At 41.6% G+C, this 14,547-nt stretch overlaps 1 protein-coding gene across 10 annotated transcripts in view; it reads left to right on the top strand.

The window, feature by feature from the left end:
- Positions 1-4,401: 4,401 nt before the first annotated feature.
- The window catches only part of ENTPD4 (ectonucleoside triphosphate diphosphohydrolase 4), a 35,251-nt gene continuing 25,105 nt past the window's right edge, over positions 4,402-14,547 (top strand). For 3 of the 10 annotated variants that reach the window (XR_015170049.1, XM_086416449.1, XM_086416447.1), the window contains exons 1-3: positions 4,402-4,591; positions 13,634-13,729; positions 13,876-13,920. Coding sequence is in view for 7 of the 10 variants with exons in the window: in XM_086416449.1 (XP_086272575.1) it covers positions 13,722-13,729; positions 13,876-13,920 (53 nt within the window). In the remaining 3 variants the exon portion in view is untranslated. The remainder of the gene's footprint in view (positions 4,592-13,633; positions 13,730-13,875; positions 13,921-14,547) is intronic. The other 7 variants (XR_015170051.1, XM_086416454.1, XM_086416452.1 and 4 more) reach the window with 3 other exon arrangements.

The following is a 14,547-nucleotide window of genomic DNA, read 5'->3' as shown; positions in this document are numbered from 1 at the left end:
AATCCGGACATCACATCTCTTTTCATACTTTCACTTCATACTTTCAAAATACAAACATGTGATGACGAACTTAGATTTTGTGACCATGTTATCTGTGGTTCTTTTGTAGATAGGGTATCAAATTGAGGGATATGAAGGGAAGATCATTCCCTTCATAGTTGATTAAAGCTTTTTTGTTTAAAATATGAATAAGTGTGAAACTCTGTCAAAGGTTTTATTCTACATTGATTGAGATCATGTGACTCATATGAATTGTCTCTTCTATTGTGTTTATGTAGTCAATACACAGATCATTTAAAAATATTAAACCAGCCTTGCATTTCTGGGGGAAAAAATCTCATTTGGTTAAGCTATCTTACTTCTTAAAAATATTGCTGGGTTTGAATTGCCAATATTTTGTTAGAAAAAAGGATGTTGATGTGCATGTAACTTTTGTTCTTTTTTAATCTCTTGGAGTGTGGGTTATTCTGACCTTATATTGTGAATTAAGAAGTATTCCCTCTTTTATATTTTTTTAAAAAGTTTATATAAGACTGGTATGATTTCTTTCTAAAACAGTTGATAAAATTTACTAGTGAAACCATCTAGGAACCATAAAAGATATAGGGCTATTCATATGATTTTTTTCTCATGTCAATTTTGATAAATTGTGTTTTTCTAAGTTTTCCCATTCCATCTAAAGTATTGAAATTTTCAGTATGAAGTTGTTTGTAATGTTTTCTTACTATTAAAAAAAATTTTTGTAGGATCTGTAAGGATGTTCTTCTAGTCTCCATTTTGATTATTTGTGTTTTCTTTCTTTTTTTCCTGATCAGTCTCACTAGGAGTTTATCAATATTTCTAAAGAACCAAATTGTGGCTTTGCTAATTTTAACCTATTTTAAAAAACTTCTTCCTTTCTTCTACTTGCGTTGGTTTTAATTTTCTTTTCTTATCCTAAATTCTTAAGATGAAACTTAGATAATTGATTTCAAACTTTTTCCCTTTACTAAAATAAGCATTTAAAGCTACAAATATCTCATGAGTACTGCTTTAGCTACATTGCATGAATTTTGATATATTGTATTTCATTTCCACTCTATTTGAAGTTTTTTTTTTTTTTAAGTCATTCATTTTTTTTTCCCTTAAATCTTTTTTTGGCTGTGCCTCACAGCATGTGAGATCTTAGTTCCCCTACCAAGGGTGGAACTCAAGCCCTCTGCATTGCAACGTGGATTCTTAACCACTGGACCACCGGGAAAGTCTCTGAAACGTTTTCTAATGCCCTGAGAACTGTGGCAGGCATAAAGTACTCAGTAAGAGTTGCCTCCTATTAACTTAGTTTTTTGTTTCTCCTATTAATAAGCAAGAATAAGTCCATGGCTCACCTGACAGTTGTGTTTCTCCCTCCTTCAAAACTTCTTTGCTGTATCCATTGCCTGAAGCTACTACTTCACAGAGGCCCAGACTTCATCCCTCTTATCATTAATTCCTACTCATCTTGAGGCTGTGAACTCAAACATCATTTCCTCAAAGAAACCATCCCAGATGACCAAAACAGGGCTGGTTCTCTCATATACTGGGTTGAATAGTGTCCCCCAAAAGTTCATGTCAACCCAGAACTTATGAACATGACCTTATTTGGAAACTGGATCTTTGCAGATATAATCATGTTGAGAAGAGAGTATAGGGACTTCCCTGGTGGTCCAGCGGTCCAGACTTTGCCTTCCAATGAAGGGAGTGCGGGTTCCATTTCTGGTCAGGGAGCTAAGATCCCACATTGCTTTGTGGCCAAAAAGCCAAAAGGTAGAAGCAATGTGGTAACAAACCCAATAAAGACTTAAGAAGAAAACAAACGAAGAGACTATATTGGATTGGTTGGGGCAGGGGAGGGGAGAGAGGGGCTAAACCCAATATGATTGCTGTCCTTTTAAGAAGAGAGGAATTTGGAGAGACACACAGGTGAACTTCATGTGACAACAAAGACAGAGATTGGAGTGATGCTTCTACAAACCAAGAAATGCTGAAGACTGTCAGCAACAACCAGAAGCTAAGAAAGCGCAAGGACGGATCATCTCCTATTCTCTTCACAGACAGCATGGCCCTGCCAACACCTTGACTTCAGACTGTGAGCCTCCAAAACTGTGCAAGAATACACTTCTATCATTTTAAGCCACCCAAGTTGAGGTAACTTGTTATGATAGTTCTAGGAAACTAGTGTACCATGTTCTATGTTTTCATCCTTTATACTTTCCCTTCCTAGCTCTTATCAGATTATTGTTGTTTATGAATTATCAAGAAATATTTTTAAAATTTTTATTTTATTTTATTTACTTATTTGGCTGTGTTGGGTTTTAGTTGCAGCCTGTAGAATCTTTGCTGGAGCACATGGGCTGCTCTCTAATTGTGGCATGAGGTCTTAGTTGTCCCCCAGCACATGGGATCTCAGTTTCCTGACCAAGGATCAAACCTGAATCCACTGCATTGGAAGTCCAACCACTGAACCACCAGGGAAGCCCCATCAGTAAGTACTGACGATGTGATGAAACTATTCTGGCTTTTAGTAGAGGCCTTCTTCAGAGTCTACTGTAATAAGAACCAGTATCTCAAATTGTAAGGACTTTGAAAGGTACATAATTTCGAGGGGGCCTGGCCCTAAAATCACAGCATGTTCATGACCAGCTACCTCAGCTTCTCAAAACAAATCTTGGGTAGAAGTCACAGAGGTTTCTAATGTGTAATCTGTCCAAACTAGTCATTTTTTAAAATAACAACTGACTGCCATAAAAGGGCACTGAAGTAGGAGTCAGAACAACTGGTTTTGTTTCCCCCCCTGCCTCAGGGCATTTGGGCAGGACATTTAATCTCTTGGGGTTCCAGGTTCCTTAACAGAAAAAGGAGGAGGTTTCGTCTAGACTGTAACTATGGCCCCTTTGTTGGAACTTTCTGTGGCTTTATGATTCTAGTATGGAGTAACAACTGAAAGATAGTATTACTTCTAAAGCACAAGCCTCCTTGGTCACTGCCAGCCTTCTTCCATGAACAGTATCTGAATCCAGGGATGAAATGTTACCACAAGATTTAACCTAAGCAGGTGCTGGACCAAGGATTCTGCTTAAAATATATAGCTATTAGTTTTGTCTAAGCTTCTTTTACTTGACACAATTAATGAGTAGACGTTTCTAGGACTCTCATTTTAAAAAAATATATTAAAGTGGCTGAAACTCCAATACTTTGGCCACCTGATGCAAAGAGCTGACTCATTAGAAAAGGCCCTGATGCTGGGAAAGATTGAAGGCAGAAGGGGCTGACAGAGGATGAGGTGATTGGATGCCATCACCGACTCAATGGGCTTGAGTTTGAGCAAGTTTCAAGAAGAGCCGGACACGACTGAGCGACTTTAGTTTCACTTTTCACTTTCATGCATTGGTGAAGGAAATGGCAACCTACTCCAGTGTTCTTGCCTGGAGAATCCCAGGGACGGGGGAGCCTGGTGGGCTGCCGTCTATGGGGTGGCACAGAGTCGGACACGACTGAAGGGACTTAGCAGCAGCAGCAGCCGCAGGAGATGGTGAAGAATAGGGAAGCCTGGAGTGCTGCAATCCATGGGGTCACAAAAAGTCGGATGCGACTGAGCGACTGAACAATAACAATAATAACAAAGTGGCTAGGCTGCCTGGTGGCTTCCTGTCTGGGCAGCAGGGAAACCACTTTTTTTTTTTTTTGTAAGAGGACAAAAGGATAAAAAGCCGCGATTCTCAAGGTTGTCTCCAGCTCTGTGACTTCAAGGCACTGGGTTTTTTGGGGGAAGGAGTGGGGGTTGGGGCTCAAGCTAGAAAGCTAAATAGTGTGTCCTTGACCTGAGTACCAGGTCTTGGGGTCAATGTCAGGAATTAGTGTTGTTCATTTACTTCACTATTTCTTCTCAAAACCATTTCGTGTGTTGAGGGCGCTCTGTTTAACCTAGAATACGCTCTGGTATATGAAACTTCTGGCAACAATGAAATCTTGGTTCTTACTAATTACGTGGACCTTGATTAAGAGAGTCACTGAATGAGTTTGTGCTTCGTTTCTCCGCCTGTAAAACAGAGATAGTTACTGGCAAAATTGTAAAATAAAATGTCAACAGATGAGCAGAAGTGCCCAGTTAAGTTTTCAAGTGCTGTTGTCCATAATAATAAAGAGCACAAAGGAAAGATGAATGTGTCATTAGCACATTGATACTTGCTGAAAACCGAAGGGCTACGATCTGCGGTATCCAAGCCACCGTACGGGTTACTTTTCGTGTTGCCACTTTCACTTTTGACATTCTGTGCTCTCAGCAGACTCAGCTTGGTTCCGTGGATGCCAGTCACCGCGTACAGGCCCCGCCCCCAGGCATAAGCCCCGCCCCTCGGCGTGCGCGCTCCCGGCGCTCCCAGTGACGTGACTCGGGTGGCGGAGGAGTGGCGGGCCCGCTACCGGAAAGGAGCGGAGCTCCTGGGAAGCTATCACCACCGGGGAGTCGTGTCGGCTTTGCCGGCACCGCCTCGCCGCGGTGGCCGTGATGCGCTCCACCCGCGAGTCCCCACTCCCGGGAGCCCTGGCCGCCGAGTCGGACGTAGCCGAGCAGGTGAGGCGGCCTTTCTGGCGCGGATGAGAGGGAGGGTGGGCGGCCGAAGTGGGGACCGTTGGAGCCGGGCCCGACGGGGCGGCGAGGCCGCGGACCTGCCGCTCTGCCCCGGGGGCCTTCCCCGCGCCAGTGGCTCCCCACCGCCCGGGCCGCTCGGCAGTCTCCGGGCGCCCGCCGTCAGCGCCCGTGACCCTGGGCTGCAGGTGCTTTCCCCCCAGCCCCTGGCGGGAGAAAGCTGGCTGTCGTGCAGTTGCGCCCGCTCCAGTGACCGCGTTGATTTCCTCTCCGACACGTAGTGGGCGCGGGTTGGCCAGCACTGGGGAGGGACCTGGCTAGGGAGAAGGATGCTGCACTCAGGACCCTGCGGATCTTACCTGCCACCTGGTCATGACATTTACAAGTCAGCATCGTTTTCGCCTTGCTCTGCTTTTACCACGATTCATGCTTTAGATTTCTCTAATATCTAAATCTAAGTAGCTCCATTGAGAAAAATAGAGCTAATTGGGCGATAAAGTGATGGTAAAACCTGTTTGTCAAACTTGAGTAATGCGTGAACACCTTTAAAAGGTGTTCCCTCATTCTCTGGAGTTTGTCTCAGAACCCGCAGGGCTCCTCAGACCCCAGTTAGAGGAACACCGGTGTGAAGCATTTTCTAAGAACATTTGGCACTAGTAGGAAAGTAAAGAGATGCCTTACAATTAGGAACTTCCATGCTAGAAGATACACTAGGTTATTAAAGAACTCTAAATGAGAAACTTAAATCCCTAGTTTAATGTCATATTGAAGTCTTTAGTGTGTTCTGTTTTGTGTAATGAAATAATTTTCTAGGCTTGGAGAGGCCGGAGAGAATCATATTCTTTGTGTTATCTTACATTTAATGTTATCATGTCTTGGTATCAGGTCTGTTCATTCTGTTTGACACATTAGGAGAATTACAAAATGGAGCATTAATTTGTCTAAGTAGTTTGTTGATTTTATTGTTCACCTTAATATTGATTTATCACTTGTATTTATTGCATTTTGAATCTATGGTTTACATTCTTCCAACCCTTGTGTATATAGCCTGTATAACCCTTGTATATATACGAAGAAGAAACAAAAGTTGATTTAGGTATTTATATTCTTTACATTTTTATTCAGCATGTTTATTCAAAATAGACTACACACAAATACAGAGAAGATTGAGTGTGGGAAAACAGAAGTATTACAAATCAAATCTTGGCAAAGAAAAATATTGACCTGTGCTTTGAGAAAATTGTAATATTGTGGGCAGGACATATGAGTTAGTAGGAAGTGACTTAAGTTAAGGGCCAAGGGAAGAGTGAGAACAGCTTGTGTGGGAGAGGAGCAACCCGCATCACTAGAGTAGAGAGATGTTATCTGGAGCGAGAAGAGAACAGGTTGGTGAAATAAGATGAAGGAACTCTGCTCAATATTCTATACCACCCTAACTGGGAAAAGAATTTGAAAAAAAAAAAATAGATAATGTATATGTATAAATGAATTATTTTGTTTTACACCTGAAACTAACACAACATTGTTAATCAGCTATACTCCAATATAAAAAAAATTTTTTTTTTTAAAAGATGAGACTGTTTGATGGATGAAAGGTCTCAGGGATGCCACACAGGGAAGTTGTTTACCCGTAAGCTCTGGAAGAGTCTTGCTGGTCATACTGTGAAGGTAGTGTTTTACAAAGAAGTGTTTCCAAAGAAAGGTGTTCCACATAGAGATCTGTCTTGAGCTAGCGGTGTCTGCTGTGGTCATTTTAGATGTGTGGACTAATTGGCAGGACCCGATGACCGACATAAACTTACATCATACGGATAGTTGGGAATCAAAGTTGAGAACCAGGTAACCCCAATTCATGGTGATACTCCTCTTAGACCTGGGGAATTTGGAAAGGGGTATTAGTTTGTGTCAGAGGTTTGTGAGCCCAAACTTAGACTAAACTAGTTTGTGATAATAGGGAAAGCCCCAGATGTGGCACTGAAACTTGAAGGAAGTCAGAGTTGCAGATCCAGGAAGCTACAGAGGTGATGCAGGGAGGGAAAAGTGTGACCAGGAAAGAGATCATTTAAAATGGGGACCAGAAGTTTGCAAGTGAATGGTGAGAGGTAAGGAAGAGGTTTGGTTAGGACTTGCTATTGAAAAATAAAATAAAAAATGTAAAATAAATAAGAATAAAATGTAGATCATAAATGCAACTATGTACATTCTTCCCCCCTCCCTTATTTAAAAATATTGGAGTGTAATTGCCCTATGACACTGTGTTGGTTCCAGGTGCACAGCATAGGGAATCCTGCGTATGTACATTTGATAACCCTGTACATTACAAAAAATGTATAAAAAACAGAAGGCGAGTTACCTTCTGTCACCATACAAATTTGTTAACAATATTATTGGCTGAATTGCATATGTAAATTTCATCCCTGTGACTCATTTATTTCGTAACTGGAATTTTTACCTCTTAATCTTCCTCACCTGTTTCTCTCCTCCTGCCCTTCCCTACCCCTCTGGCAACCACCAGTTTGCTCTCTGTATGTTTGTCTCTGTATTTTGTTATGTTTGTTCATTTGTGTTTTAGATTTCATGTATAAGTTGAATGCCCTCCATGTCCATCCATGTTGTCACAAATGACAAGATGTCATTCTTTCTTGTGGCCGAGTAATATTTCACTGTATGTACATACACCATATGTGTTTTATCCATCTGTTGGGCACTTTGCTTCCATATCATGGCTATTGCTGATAATCCAGCTATGAACATAGGTGTGCATATATCTCTTCAAATTAGTATTTTTGTTCTCTATGGAAATATACCCAGAAATGGGATTGCTGGATGATGTGGTAGTTCCAGTATTTTTTGAGGAACCTCCATACTGTTTTCCTTAGTGGCTGCACCAATTTACATTCCGCCAACAATGCTCACAGTTCCTCTTTTTTCTATATTCTTGCCAACACTTGTTACCATACATTCTACTTAATGAACAAATCAAGTTGTCTTGATGTATTTTCCCCACAACTGAGTGCCACGCCGCATCCTTCACTTCAGCCTCTCACTCCCACCGACACAGTCATTCCTTACAGAATTCTGCCTGTTGATGATCTTTTGATTTTTCCAAGCCCTTTTGTAATCCTTTGCTACTCATATCGTTCTGTTTTGCAGCACTCTTGTGTCAGCATCTTACTCAGAGGTCTAGCTCTTCTGGAGTCTCATTTGTCTGCAATTTTGTTTGCCTATGATTTCAGTATTTGCTAATATCTGTATCACTGCATCCTGCATTTTTCACCATGGGAGCCATTTCACTTTGCAGTTGACTGGCATTGTTTTCACTGTTTCGTGTAGGACTGTCAGAGAGAGACTGATTGAGAAAGAGTTTGACTCAGGACCTAGTGTACCTCATTCTGTTAAGAAATGTTCAGCTGAGCGGGGCCCCTCAGCTGAAATCGTGCAAGTTAATGCATCTCTTTGGTGATAGGTCTCACACAGCTTAAGCCTTTTAAAATCATGACAATTTTATGTAAGATTGCTGAGTTTGCCTTTCTAAACTGTGGTGCCAAGATTCTTAGCTGCAAATACAACTGGAGTTTACATTTGAAGATCACATTACCATATTGTTGTCTCCTGGGTAATACTAAATAAATATTGTCCTAAATAAACATAATTATTTCAGCAATTTATAAGCTGTCCTATTTTCTGTCTTTAAACACAAATTTTGTAACTTACAAAAATGTCTTTTTATCCTCATGGTCATCACATATTTGAAAAAAAAAAAAGTCCTAAGACAAACACCAGATTAAATAACATTTCCTATGTTTGCTGTGGTGCATCCTTACAGTGCATTTCTCTTTTGAAATGTCCTCTCTTTTCTCTTTCCCTCTGTGTGTCAGCACGTTTAATAGTCACATCGTAGTCCATTGCATACATGCGCCGTGTTTAATGTAGCCCACCCCCGAAAGGCACTTTTGGCACTATCACTTCATGGGAAATAGATGGGGAAACAGTGGAAACAGTGTCAGACTTCATTTTTTGGGGCTCCAAAATCACTGCAGATGGTGACTGCAGCCATGAAATTAAAAGACGCTTACTCCTTGGAAGGAAAGTTATGACCAACCTAGATAGCATATTCAAAAGCAGAGACATGACTTTGCCAACAAAGGTCCGTCTGGTCAAGGCTATGGTTTTTCCTGTGGTCATGTATAGATGTGAGAGTTGGACTGTGAAGAAGGCTGAGTGCTGAAGAATTGATGCTTTGAACTGTGGTGTTGGAGAAGACTCTTGAGAGTCCCTTGGACTGCGAGGAGATCCAACCAGTCCATTCTGAAGGAGATCAGCCCTGGGATTTCTTTGGAGGGAATGATGCTGAAGCTGAAACTCCAGTACTTTGGCCACCTCATGCAAAGAGTTGACTCATTGGAAAAGACTCCGATGCTGAGAGGGATTGGGGGCAGGAGGAGAAGGGGACGACAGAGGATGAGATGGCTGAATGGCATCAGTGACTCAATGGACGTGAGTCTGGGTGAACTCCGGGAGTTGGTGATGGACAGGGAGGCCTGGCGTGCTGCGATTCATGGGATCGCAAAGAGTTGGACACAACTGAGCGACCGAACTGAACTGAACAGTGTTTTGCTATTCTAAATAATACTATGATGAACATCTTTATATGTGTTTTAGTGAATTTATCTTATTATTTCCTGAAGACAAATTGCTATGATGGGTAGAACAGAGGGTAAGCATGTTTAAAATTTTCACATGTGTTACCTGTTCGCCCCCAGAAGGTGAGTACATATTTAGATTCTCTCCAGGGGTGCTCACAACCTTTTCGCCTCCCACTGGTTAGCACAGTATCATCAGACTTAAATCTTTGCCAACTGATAGTGATAAAACCTTGTTTTTATTTATATTTCTCGAAATACCAGTGAAGTTAGATTCTGTCTGACGTCATTCAGATTTCTTATTCTGTTCATCTCCAATTGTCCTTGGTCATTTTTCTGTTCCAGTGTTTTTCTTTTTTATTTATAAGAATTTTTTTGTATGTAAGGTATATTTACTATGTGTCATGTACGTTGCATGTAATTTCCCCAAGTTTTGTGTGTTTGAGAAAGGCTTATTTTTAATTCTCAGGAGTCTTAAACTCATAAGTAGATGTCTTTTATTTATAGTTTGAGACATTGATGTCACTTGAAGAAAAGTCTTACCTGTTCTGGAATTGGATAAATACTACATTTTCATTTTACATTTTTGTGGATTATTTGATATTTAAATCTTTGAGCCATTGGTATTCTAATGAAAGGTATGCTGTAGTAATCTCACCTTATTCAAATACTAAAAGTAGATATAAAAATACATAAAACATATTTACATTGGCATTTTTTCTCTTTTTGTGTGAACTCTTAAATCACAAATACTGTTTGTCCTAAGTTTAGGGTACATAGTACAATATGGACACCATATCAAAACCCAAACTAATTACAGTGATTTTACCCTGTAGGGGGGTAATAATGCCCCCAGGTAGGCATTATTAATCCTTTTTATTTTATAACATCTTTGTGTGTATGTTTTGTTCCCTCTACTTCATTGTAAATTCTTCAAGGGCTGGGTCCACATCTGATTCATCTTTATGTCTTGTGGTCCCAGCGACCCATGAAACAAGCAGTAGTTGCTCATCACTTGTGTGACAGGCACTGGTCACTGAGGAAACAGAGGGATAAGAGGCTGTTCCTGCCATTGAGGGGCTTACCATGTAATGAGAAAGTGAAGCATAAGCATAGCATTGTAGCCGACTACTGTATAGAGCCAGTACTCTTAAGGACATGAGGACTAGGGAAGTCCTCCCAGAGGGATCATGCTGAACCCGCAGAATGAGGAGCACATAGGAGCACCAACAGATGGACCAGAGCCAGAGAGCCATTCTACAAATGTAGAGGGATGGGAGCATTCCAGTGGCCCTCAGCTCTTGTTTAGTACGGCTAGAGTACAGGGTACTGGTCAGGCTAGTCTGGCTGGTCTGTCAGTCAGGGGATAAGACTAGAAAGATAGACAGGGGCCAGAACAAGCCTTCTGATGCGGAGGCTGCGTCTGGCTCTGCAGCACTTGACATGTGGCTCGTGCAGCTGACAGACTGAACTGTTTCCCTCCCTTTTAAATACATTTTATTTCATTCATTAAAAAAAGCATCTATACACAGAAAGATTGTTACATACAACAGTTAGTATTTACCCAGAATATAATTCTTAAATTGAAATAGAGTTGATGTGCAATATTATGTAAGTTTCAGGTGTGCAACACAATGATTCACAATTCTTAAAGATTATGTTCCATTTATAGTAACTGTAAAATACTGGCTATATTCCCTGTGCTGGACAATACGTCCTTGTAGCTTGTCTGTCTTATACATAGTAGTTTGTACCTTTGAATTCCCTACCCTTCTCTTGCCTCTCCCTCCTTTTCCCTCCCCACTGGTAACTACTTAGATTGTTTTCTATATCTGGAGCCTGGAGAAATTGAATTTTTAATTTTAATTATTTCACCCACACATGGCAGTGGCTGCTGTAAGGCTAGATCAAGTGGGACCTCCTTTACCATCCTAAAGACAGGACATTTCCCTGAGTGAGAGAGAAAAGTTGGGAGGTTATTATAATTCCTGCTTGTTTTGGAAAGATTATGTGTAAGTTCGTAACCTTTTTGAATCCGAGAACTCTGCAGCTTGACTTCTTGCCGGGCTCTTTCCTAGGGGTTGCCATGCTGGGAATGCAGCCACCAGCCAAGCAGACCTAAATCTGGCTCCTTGTGGGGCTTGCATTCTGGAAGAGGAGACACATGGGCAAGAGAAATGCAAACACACCCACACCCAGTTTGTTAGAAGACTGTGTGGATAGATATATGGATTCACGTGCTTGAATCTCAGCTCTTTTATTTATAATTACTTTTATTAGCAGTGTGACCTCAGGCACACTGCTTAGCCTCTCTGTTCATCTATAAAATACTATGCAAATAATACCTACCTTGGTGATTGATAGATAGGAGGAATAGATGAGTATTTGTAAAGCATTTGAACAGGAGTCTGAAGGGAGTAAAAAAAAAAAATAAGCCGTATGGATTATTTATAAGCAGAAGGAGCAGCACATTCAGAGACCCTAAGACCAGACAGCACCTGGCATGGATAAAGACAGTGAGGACGCCAGTGTGGCTGGGGTGGAGTGAGAAAGGGAGAGGATCAGAGCAGTGGCAGGTGGGGGTCCCATCGGACCGGGAGTCAGGGTACAGCCTTTGGCCTTTATTTACATGGGAGGGGAGCCATTGGAGGATTTCCAGCACAAGATTACCAGGCTCCTGGACCTGAGCAGGGACGGTGGCTGTCAGTTTAGGATGAAGAATCTCCCTGAAGCTATTAGTAAGGGATTGGGTAGCTGCTGGGTTGAGACTGCAGGTGAGAGACAGACTAGTTAGGCTGCTGTCCAAATAGGCCAGGTAAAAATAAGAGATAAGAAAGAGACCTCAGGCAAAAGTAACAGGAAAAGGAACAGACTTTAGAGAAACTGAGGTTAAAGAAATGGAAGGACTCGAAGACTCTGACCATCTTCTTGGTCAGCCGGCTTTCCAAATAAAGTCGTATTCCTTGCCTCCAAAAAAAAAGAAAGAAATGGAAGGACTTCGTAAGAAATTGGCTCTGGAGGATGAAGGAGAGGGAGGGGTCAGGCCCAGCTCCTTAGTTTTCTGCTTTGAGTGTTTAGGGGATTGAGATAGCAAGGAGGAGCATGGGAAGAGCAGAATGGGGCCACAGTGGAACGGTTCAGTTTCAGAAGTGTTTCTCACAGGTCCGCATGATGTTCAAATGGGGTTATCAGTAGGTGCTGGAAGATATGTATCTGTGACTTAGAGAAGAAGCTTGGGGTGGAGAAAGTTAGTTGTCAGCTATCAGATCATTGAGGCAATAAGTGAAGATGACCAGTAACGGATATTAGGGCTAGGAGAGATTGGAGCCAAGACAGAAAACCTACGGGGAACAGAACAAATGGGATGTGCAGAGGCACCGAGACGTGGAGAGTCCTGAGAAGGAATTGATCAAGAGCTAACAAGCAAACTAGGGGAGATAGCTGTCCTGAGAGCCTGGGAGCAGTGAAGCAGGGCCACAAGACCAAGAAAGAGACCCACTGTCTCTTGTCGTTTGGATCCAGTAAGTCAGAAAGAAACCTTTGCTCAGACCTGTGTCTGTCTGTGACATGAGGTCTTGGGTGGAGGAGTGGCAGCCACTGTGAAGGTGACAAAACTCACTAGGAGCGTGGTGCCTTACCTGGGACTTTGTGCATGAAGGAGGGATCTACTAGATTAACCAGATGCATGGATAGTTCACATTCCCCTTCAGTTAGTCATTCTGCCCACCTCCTACTCCCACCCCTCATCTCCCTTAACATGCAGCACCATTAGGTAGTTTAGACTGTTTGGTGACCTGTATTTTGGGGTCACTGACTTGCTTCTGGGTAGAAGCATTAACTAGTGCCAGACTGTTATTAGCTCTATTGATTTAGGCCTGTATCTCTGACAGCATGAAATTAACTTATAAGTGTGTTGCTTGAAATAAACCCTGCTAAGAGCTCCAATGCTGGGATCATGGACCAGTTTACGTATGCTTAGATTTAAACACCCTTTTGAGAACTTGAACAGAATTTGTATCCTACTGTTGTGCAAAAACTATATGGATCTTAATTATGTTGAGTTGGTCCATGGTGATTTTCAGGTCTCCTGTTTCCTTCTACTTTTCTATATATTCATTTTATTAATTTTGGGGAGTTTGATATTGAAACTCCAACTGAAAATCTTAATTTATCTACTTTTCATTTATCTACAATTTATTTTTTACTAGTTGTAATATATAGTGGAACTGTATGTAACTTTGTTCTGTGTTTTCCAAGTCTCCTGTAAAGTGTTATCATTCTTTCATAATTTAAAAAATAAAACAATAAGTTAAGCACCCCTTTGATAAGTAAAGTAGACGTTTACTTGGAGTGTGCCATTTTTGTGATTTTTCCCACTTTCTAGAATAGGAGGGCTCTAATGCCAGGAGGACTGCGGTGATGGTGTGTGACAACTGATTCCCAGAGCCTTGCCTAACCTCTGACCCATCAGCATGGGGAGGTGAGTGATGGTGCCAAATCACTGGCACTGTAAAACCCGAGATTTCAGTGCCACAGAAACACGTCTCCATGGGGAGAAAAATCTAAATCTCAAGTGAAATGTGTTCAGTTGTGTTACGCTTCTGTTGAACAACATTGTTCTTCCAGGGCTCCAGTGGGGTACCTGTCACAGAAGGAAAGTGGTCATGCCAGGTGGGTTCGACAGGGGTTAGTGTAAGTTAGCATAAAGGGCACACATGCTGGGATCTGGGAGGAGTTGAATTAAGCACAGGAGAGAGGTCTGTAAGCTTCAGAGATATGGGAAGGGGTGATAAACTCCATGGAGTGGCCCAGGAACCCATATGGTAACCAGAAACTACAAATAGAAAATTCCACCGGGTTAGCAGGCTACCTCCCCCTTCTTTGAGGTATTTTAGTCCATGAAACACTCTTTAAAGGAAAGAGTGTCGATTAACTGTAAAACAAAAGAATTTATCCCAAAGGCAGCAAAAAAAAAAAAATTTAAAGCCTATTCCTGACATAAACTGAGAAGAAAGTTTATTTGGAGAAATGTCTCAGGAATATTTCTAAAAATACAGAGTACACAAAACGTATTTGTTGACCATTGCAGGGACATTGTTAAAGATACTGTTTTATTTCCCATCTTCTCATGCAGTCACCAGGAAGAGATTGGCCTTGGAATTCAGTGTTAGAGAATCTGCTTCTGCCTGGACCGCTTACGTTTCCACTGTAACGGGCAAAGTTTTGGTTGCTAGCATGCTCAACCACCTTTGCAGGCTTTCCTTATTACATGCTTTTTTGTACTCTAAATTCATCATC

The sequence above is a fragment of the Bos grunniens genome, chromosome 8, assembly GCF_055505025.1.
Source record: "Bos grunniens cultivar Pamir isolate PY7600 chromosome 8, Bosgru_T2T1.0, whole genome shotgun sequence".
Taxonomy (NCBI): Eukaryota; Metazoa; Chordata; class Mammalia; order Artiodactyla; family Bovidae; genus Bos; species Bos grunniens.
This window is presented reverse-complemented; position numbering and strand designations above follow the sequence as displayed.